The following is an 8,824-nucleotide window of genomic DNA, read 5'->3' on the forward strand; positions in this document are numbered from 1 at the left end:
ATGTGTGTGTGTGTGTGTGTGTGTGTGTGTGTGTGTGTGTGTGTGTGTGTGTGTGAGAACATGAGCAAAACAAATGTAAAATGTATGTTTCGTAAATCCCAGAATATTAAAAGCATCTGCGCTGCATTCTGCATTACATTTGTTTGGCTAGAATAGATTTCTGTTCTCTGTTTATTTTATTGTGTATATGATACTGTACTTAAAAATGAGTTTGTTTGTGGTCATGAAAGTGAAACATGCACTATGATAAGAGCAGAGGCCAAAACTGATGCTCGGCAAGTCCAAAGCAAGCAAAGCAATTTTGGTCTTTCTGAAATTACACAATGTCCCAAAGCATTGTAGCTGTTTGTGATGTACTCAAATGTGCTCCCATCACAAGCAAAGTACAAACCTACAGTAAACTGTATATTATACTAATTTGGATGCAGCTCATTTGGAAATCTGGATTTTGGCAGTTCCAATTCACACGTAGCACAGAAAGCAAAAACAGCCAATGGGAAAAGAGTCTGAGTAAGAGGTTTGGAGCACTATGTTAGCAATACATCAATATATCTTTTGAGGTAAGTATTGTTTATTCCAGTTCTCCTACAATTGTAAATTTATGCAGTGAGGGTATTGCTAGTCACTGTAGGGAAAGGAAGGCTAGTGTTTATTTTTCTGCTGGTTGGTGTATGTTATAGATTTTTCTCTGGGCTTTGGCCAGCGTTCTGCTTTACTGTTGATTTAGAGTAACTAAAGAAAGAAGCTCTGACAGTCAGACAGGACTGTCTCAACTCCTGCTAAGAATGTGGATTCACTTCTATAGCATTTAATGGACAGGGTTTCACATATTTTAGCAAAGTTGGAGTACATCCAACTCCATGTCGAAAACAACACATAAGATAAAGGTTCAAGAGTTTATCCGGGGTTTTGAAGAGGTTAAATGATATATATATATATATATATATATATTTTAAATAATTTGGGTTTAACATTTTACAAAATAAGACGTAAATTTACAAAATTAGCTACAAGATTAGAGATTAAATTCTGGTTTTAATGGGTATTTCTATTTAAAGTTCCCATTGGAAATTTCGGTCAATTTAGGTACAACTTTACATTAGGTGTCTTTAATTACCATGTACTTATGTAAAAATAAATAAATACAAATAATAAAAAAAAACGTATAAAATGAATACATGAATGAATGTTAGGTACAATGTACCTATTGCGTTCCTGTTGAATTGCAAAACACAGTTACACTTTATTTTAAGGCATCCTTGTTACAGTGTAATTAATTATACAGTACATTTAAGTACTGAGTAATATTAATGTACTTACTATATGGTTAGAGTTTAGAATTAGGGTTTGGGTTAGGGTTGCGTGCATGTAATAATTAGGGGTGTAACGATCCATCGATATGGATCGATACATCGATCAAATGTCTAACGATACGATGTATCGATGCCACGCGTAAAATATCGATACCTGTAGTATAAATAGGCACCTTGTTTTGGCACTGTCCATATTTTCAAGCAGTGTCCATCTATGCATTACCGCCAATGTGTGCGTTCTCGTCCAAACTCATGTGTCAGGACTAGGGCTGGACAATAATTCAATATCAATATGTATCGCGATATAATATTTTTCAATAACGGTGATATGATTTTTAAACTAATTTCCGATATTTCGATATACATTACCAGTGTTTCCCATACACTGATTTATTTGTGGCATTTGACTTCCTTGAATAAACATGGGCACTACACGTTTCAAAATCAAAACGCGGCGCAGGTGTTTTATATGAATGTATCTCTGAAGGGACCCGCCTGTCTTCAGAAAAGTTTCGATGACATTTTCATTTTTATCTGATAAAGTAGCGTTCATGAGCGGAGCTGATTTGATTACAGCCGTTACTGGGGAAACAGCCAGTTTTATCACTCTAAAAGCGCCTCCTGCTGGCAGAGAATGAATTTGCATTTTCAATAATAAGCAACATTTCAAGTTTTTGTTGTTGTTCAATTTTTTATATATTTTTTTGTTTTCTGCAGCGACTCGGAGCACTTTTCATACCCCTTTTTTCTGGCTGAAACACATTTGTGTCAATCTATAAGAATAATCAGCCTACACTACGAGACAAAAGTTTTTGAACTTTTTAATGTTAAGTTTTTAATGTTTTTGAATTTTTTAAAGATTTTAATGTTTTTTTTTTATAGAATTCTCTTCTGCTCACCAAGGCTGCATTTATTTGATCCAAAGTACAGCAAAAACAGTAAAAAGTGTAATTATTTTTACTAGGCCTATTTAAAATAACTGCCTTCTATTTGAAAGCAGTTATTTTAAATCTTCAGAAATCATTTAATTTATTTGAATAGATTTTAAAATGTAATTTATTTCTGTGATCATAGCTGAATTTTCAGCATCATTACCCCAGTCTTCAGTGTCACATGATCCTTCAGAAATCATTCTAATATGCTTATTTGCTGATTATCAATATTTAAAACTAGGGATGCTCCGATCGATCGGCCGGAGATCGATATCGGCCGATAATCATATTTTATGACTCGATCGGTACTCACCAACTTGGCCGATCTCAGGAACCGATCCAACGCGTGACGACGTACATGATGCGTGGGGACATAAATGATTTGGCGCCGCAGTCATGTCATCGCCGGTGTGGTACTGGTATCGGTATCAGGCCCAATACTGAGCTCCTGTACTCGTACTCGTACTTAAAATGGCCCGATACCGCACAGCATGTAATAAGTGCAATATTCAGACAATGAAACACCGACAACAGAACAACAGACAGCAGAATGGAGTTATTAGAGATTAAGGATGTCTACGAAGTATATGTATGCAATGAATATAATGTTAAACATTCAGTATTAACGCCTGTATAGCGGATGTGCGCAAGCTGATAAGCAAAGAACACTGAGTGGATTGAGCGTGCGGCGGCGCAGATGCGTGAGCTTGTCGAGTGAATATATCTTTCTCGATTAAAACTAAATTGTAAAAATAAGACCATTTATAGGGGCCTTCACTATAAACATCATTTATTTTCAACCTTAGGCATACACGACTTTCAGGCGAAAGTGAATCTAGCGTAAAAATAAGACCATTTATAGGGGCATTCACTATAAACATCATTTATTTTCAACCTTAGGCATACGCGACTTTCTGGTGAAAGTAAATCTAGCAGCCTGTGTGAAATGCGCTAGGCTTGTCCCTCTCATTCTGCATCAGTACAAATACGTGCACGTGTTGCACGTGTTTTGCTTGCTTGAGTGTTTCTGCATTATATGAATGGCTTTGGAATATAAATCGCAGCACGTTTCAGATTAAAAAAAGGCGACTTCTATTTCTGAAAATTTTGTTTCAGAACGACGAGACAAAAACATGAAAACCCATTACAAACGAGGCATTTGTTGCATCCAGTGGGGACATAATTACTGATTATAATGACTTATACTGTCTTTTTACGCGTTGCGTTGCATTGCATCGTGCCACGTAAACATAAAACCCTGTCTGCATTTGTGATCAGAGAAATGACAAACTAGAAGCGCTACTCCACACTGCCCAAAACTCACGTTTGAATCATCAGTGGCAAATGATAAATGAAAACGTACTTACGTGAGTCAGAACTGCCGGCATTTTAGTCTAACGTTACTCTCCCAGGATCAGTAAACAGTATTTAAAAAATGTACAAATGCAATAAAAATATCGTTATCGGTACTTGGTATCGACAAGTACTAAAAATAAAAGTATCGGTATCGGGCGAGTACTGGAAAAAGTGGTATCGGTGCATCCCTATATATTTTGGTTGCATTTGAGAGTTAATAAAAATGTAGATGGTTGTTTAAAATAGGTACATAATGTCATAATATCGATAAATCGATCGATATATTCCTGAATCGAATCGTATCTAAATCGTATCGTAGAATTTTGTTGATATCGGCAAATATCGTATCGCTGGGTATGAGAATTGATATTGATTGATGACAGAAATGTACAGTGAAAATCATGCAGTTAGTTACAAATTGCATGTAATCAAACAGATGGTGAACCCAATTGATGTATAGATGTAACTACAGTACAGGAAGGTATTTTTAAATGTGTAGCCTTACGTCTCTCATGGGAAGAAGAGGATTAAGTAAATATTTTTAAATGTAAGTACAATATAAAAACAGGTATGTACACAATAAGTGCATTGTACCAATTGATTCATTTAAATGTAAGAACACCGTAGTTAAAGGCACTTAATATAAAGTGGGTTCTACTTTGTTTTTAAAATAATTTTAGTTAGAAATTGCTATAGAAATAACATTAAACAAAGGTTAAGCAAAGTTGAGGTGGCAGAGGGATATCAGAACAAACTGTCACAGGTGTGAGGTGAGCAGCTATTTACTGTATATATATATATATATATATATATATATATGTATATACAGTGCTTAATTTGTAAATTGCGAGGTCCCGGAACAAAGTGGGGTGACGGATCCGGCTGCGAGGTCCCGGAACAAAGCGGGGTAACGGATCCGGCATGTGATTAGAGGAGGGAGAGGTAACAAACCATTCGCGTAATCACATTGGTGGACCAGTTTAAGTGATTAACAGCGTGCATCAGTTGCTTGTAGGGTCCGTACGGTCATGAATAACCTGGAAAAGCCATGACATTTTAAACCAGCAATTTCCAGGCCTGAAAACGTTTTTAAAAAGTTGTGGAATTTTATTTTTCAAATCTCTGTATAATAGAGTTATATTTAATCAGGTCCTAAATTTCAGTGTGGGATTGTGTGTAGCTATATCGCATAGCTTTACTCATTCCCGCAGCTTTCAAGTTTATAATGAGGGAAATTCCTGCATTTATTCAATATAGCATGTAGGTTAGATGAGCAAATAAATCCACACAAACTATAAGATTAAATCAGTCAGTTGAAACCAGAGTTTGAAATCATGAACTCTTTCAGAGCGCGCTTCACATCAGCGCATCTCGTCTGCACTACAACGAGCTGCTGCGAGCTGCGATACAAGACTTTCACTCGCATTTCGGGACAGCTGACAGAACTGTCACTTGACTAATCGGGTCATTGTTGCATTGTCACAAAAATGTATAATTTGCACATCTTAAGTATTTTAAGCCATTTGGTACTCGCGCGCTCCAAAGATTGTATTCTGTGCGTTCACACAGTCACATTCAAAGTGCGCGCTTATAAAGCCGCCTCGCAAGTATTATATAGGAGTTATTTTTCGTAGTTTGTTGAGCTTAAGTAAAATAACAACCAAAAACCAGAGTAAAGACCCAAAGCCTAGAAATACTGTCTACTGAGAATAAAATATTAGAAGTGCTGGTAAATTAGCAGTTTTCTGGGCTGAGAAGTTGGAACATTACCGGTAGCATTAATCTGCCAATTTTGTGACAATTTAGCAAGATTAAAGGGGTCATATGATGCAATTTCAAGTTTTCCTTTCTCTTTGGAGTGTTACAAGCTGTTCGTGAATAGATAAGATCCCTAAAGTTGCAAAGACTAAAGTCTCAAACCCAAAGAGATATTCTTTATAAAAGTTAAGAGTCGTCCACGCCCTCCTAAAACACCTCGTTTAAACACGCCCCCACATGTCTACGTCACTGTGTGGGAAGATTTGCATAACACCGCCCAAATGTTCATGCAAAGAAAGAAGGCGTAACTTTGATTCTCGCTGTAGTATTGTTGCTGCCCCCGCCGCCATGTCGTAGAGACGCTGTGTGTTTTGTGTTCTGCGTTGTGAAAGCGAAACTACTTTGTTTGGCCTTCCAAAAGAGGACACAACTAGAAATCAGTGGTTAAGTTGTATTTACAACACTGTTCCAGAACAGTTCAACCCAAATATTCAGATGTGTGCAGCGCATTTTTTTATGGAGGACTGTTTCCTGAACCTGGGAATGTAGCCTACAATGCCGGAAAGGTTGTTTCTATAAAGTGGGGCAATTCCAACTTTGCAAGGACAGTCTTTTTTTGAACCTTAAACCGCATAAACACATTGCATTACACCAAATACACAAAATAATGTTCTTTTTAGCAACGTCATATGACCCCTTTAATATGCAAAATCGGCTACTGATTGAACAGTGCTACTGTATATTGTTTAACCAATGTGGTTCAAACAATGGAGGGGTGAACATGTTACTGTGGTTTTGGGAAACAGTCATGAGAAGCTAGTTAATTTCCCCAACGTTGCATACAATGATGGTTTAGCAGCAAGTTACGTCACTGTACCGGAAACGCACCCCTGTTTGTGTTGGTCTCTATACATATTTCCATATTAGTTATGACAAACAAAAATGATCCAAATAGATTAAGTAAACTTCCATTTAACAAATTTCAATTGATTACATAAAATTAAATATCATTGTGAAAAAGTTGTTTTGCATTATGTTGCTAGTAGTCACACAAATCTTAGCTGGTGAAGCTAGTGAAACAACACTGACCTTCTGATGAAACTTATGAAGCAATGAAGCTATTTTTTTACAGGAACACATTGTTTTAGACCTCACTACGCAAACTGCACCGACGGCAGTGCAGAAGCTCTGTTAAACACATGGAAAATGATGGCGCGTTTCAGCAATATCAATGCTGAGACCTGAGACTTTCTTTTTTTTTAGTGATTCAAATGCCTATAAATGATCTCAGATGAAATAGCCATGCTCTATGTGCACCAGTTCACAATATGTTTCATTGTTTTTGGTAAACATTCAGGCCACAGGCAAAAACCTTCTCCATTGTATGTAATTGGTTCTTGTGGAAAAAGCACATCTGTATATCTGGAGAAGATTCAAAACAAAGCAACAGCAATTCTGGATGCACTTGAATGGGATCAGAAGCCTCTTTGTCTAAATGATGAACATCCTAATGCTGGACTGATGTAAACTATCTCAGCTACAGAAACGAGACAAACCACCTTCTCCTCTATTTATTGTTTCTTTCTTCTCATGGAAAGCAGATTTCAGCAATCATAACAGAGGACTGAAGCTGTATGTGACATCTGGAGTCCTGATGTGCTTTTGCAAAATCATGTAGCCACTAATCATTAACGTCAGAGAAGGATCAACTGTAACACTTTTAAAATCATCACTGTTATTCACTGATTATCTTGCCCTCTAGTGAGCTGTTAACAGCTGTGACCAGATCGAGTTAGCGAGTTGAACTCGAGAACCAGATAAGCCCAAGCTGTGAACAAATCATTAAGACCATTTTTGTGAACAGCATCAACTGATTCATTGAAAAGACTCACCATTACTTCTCTCACACATCAGGGACTAAGTTTGGTTATTTGCAACTGAATAACCTTGGTATATTGTCATAGGTTTGACTCATTGATTGTGTGCATGTGTTTATACAAGACCAACAGGAAGCAAATCTTATTTACCTGTGGCTTTCTCAGGGTTACTGCACATGAAACAGAGCCAGCCACCCTCCTCTTCAGTGTAGCTGAACAGGTCAAAGAAACGAACCTCCTCCAGATACATCTGCAAACTGTCCACATCCTGAGAGTGAATACAGAGAAGGAGTGATGAAATTTAGCAGATGAAGCTACTCCACAGCACTGAAGATAACACACAAGAGAAAGAGTCATTAGCCACCATGTTTCTTTTGCACATTTTAATGGAATAGCATAGACACTGTTAAAATATGTGTCCTGAGACATCAATATCTCAATATCTTGAGATTCTGTAATCACCAAAAAAGCAAGACAGCAACACACTATTGTTTTTGCCAATCCAATGACTTTGAGGTGCTCTCTGTCTGCCAGTTACTGTGGGTACGGTTTGCTGAGATATCTCTTAAAGGGATAGTTCACCCAAAAATGAATCTTCTGTTATTACTTACTCACCCTCATGTCGTTCCAAACCTGTAAGATCTTCGCTCATCTTCAGATCACAAATTAAGATCTTTTTGATGCATTCCGAGAGCTCTCTGACCCTCCCATAGACAGCAAGGATCCTTACACGATCAAGGCTCAGAAACGTAGCAAGGAGATCGTTAAAATAATCCATGTGACATCAGTGGTTCAACCGTAATGTTATAAAGCCACGAGAATACTTTTTGTGTGCAAAGAAAACAAAAATAATGACTTTATTCAACAATTCGTCTCCTCCACGTCACCCTATAGCGCCATTTTGGAGAGTATCACATATGTAAACAACATATGCAATGTATGTATGCGGATACATTGTTTACGTTCAGATCAAAGCGTAAACAACGTAAACAGCGTATCCGCATACGGTGCTGCTGACACAGAACAGCATACGTTGTTTGCATCAAAAATATCTTAATTTGTGTTCCGAAGATAAGGTCTTACGGGTCTGGAACGACATGAGGGGGGAGTAATTAATGACAGAATTTTCATTTTTGGATGAGCTATCCCTTTAAGGGCAAAATATTGGAGAGAAGCTGCTAGCTAAAGCTAGCAAAATGGCTAACATTTATGATAAAAGCGCTACCTTGCGCATGTAAACAGTAACAGCGAGACAGCTTACTAGTTTTTGGAACAGGTACACTATATTGATTTAAATGTTAAGATTTACACTGTAAGGGAAACAGGTCAATTTAGCTCAAAGGGAATCATTTAAGATTTTAAAGGGAATTTGGACAGAATCACTGTTTTACGGCTGATCACTGAGACGGCCAGCGATTAATTGAACGAGCCGAATAACATCAACTCTGAAATGGATATTAATATCCAAAGTATAGTGAAAGCACTATTTATTAGCACAGTAACAAGATCAGCAGTTTAAGACATTAACTTGTAACTGGAGGTACTTGCGTTGCGTTGCCTGTATCCGGGGGGTTCCCTTTTGTTGTTG

General features: G+C 37.4%; 1 protein-coding gene across 1 annotated transcript in view; it reads right to left on the reverse strand.

Annotated features, from left to right (window-relative positions):
- LOC107692013 (ventricular zone-expressed PH domain-containing protein-like) overlaps window positions 1–7,857 on the reverse strand; it is a 15,342-nt gene extending 7,485 nt beyond the window's left edge. The window contains exons 1-2 of the mRNA XM_016490887.1: window positions 7,852–7,857; window positions 7,387–7,504 (exon numbers count right to left, since the gene is read on the reverse strand). Of these exons, the coding sequence (XP_016346373.1) occupies window positions 7,387–7,504; window positions 7,852–7,857 (124 nt within the window). The remainder of the gene's footprint in view (window positions 1–7,386; window positions 7,505–7,851) is intronic.
- Window positions 7,858–8,824: the final 967 nt, after the last annotated feature.

Source organism: Sinocyclocheilus anshuiensis, unplaced genomic scaffold, assembly GCF_001515605.1.
Source record: "Sinocyclocheilus anshuiensis isolate Anshui unplaced genomic scaffold, SAMN03320099.WGS_v1.1 scaffold569, whole genome shotgun sequence".
Classification (NCBI taxonomy): Eukaryota; Metazoa; Chordata; class Actinopteri; order Cypriniformes; family Cyprinidae; genus Sinocyclocheilus; species Sinocyclocheilus anshuiensis.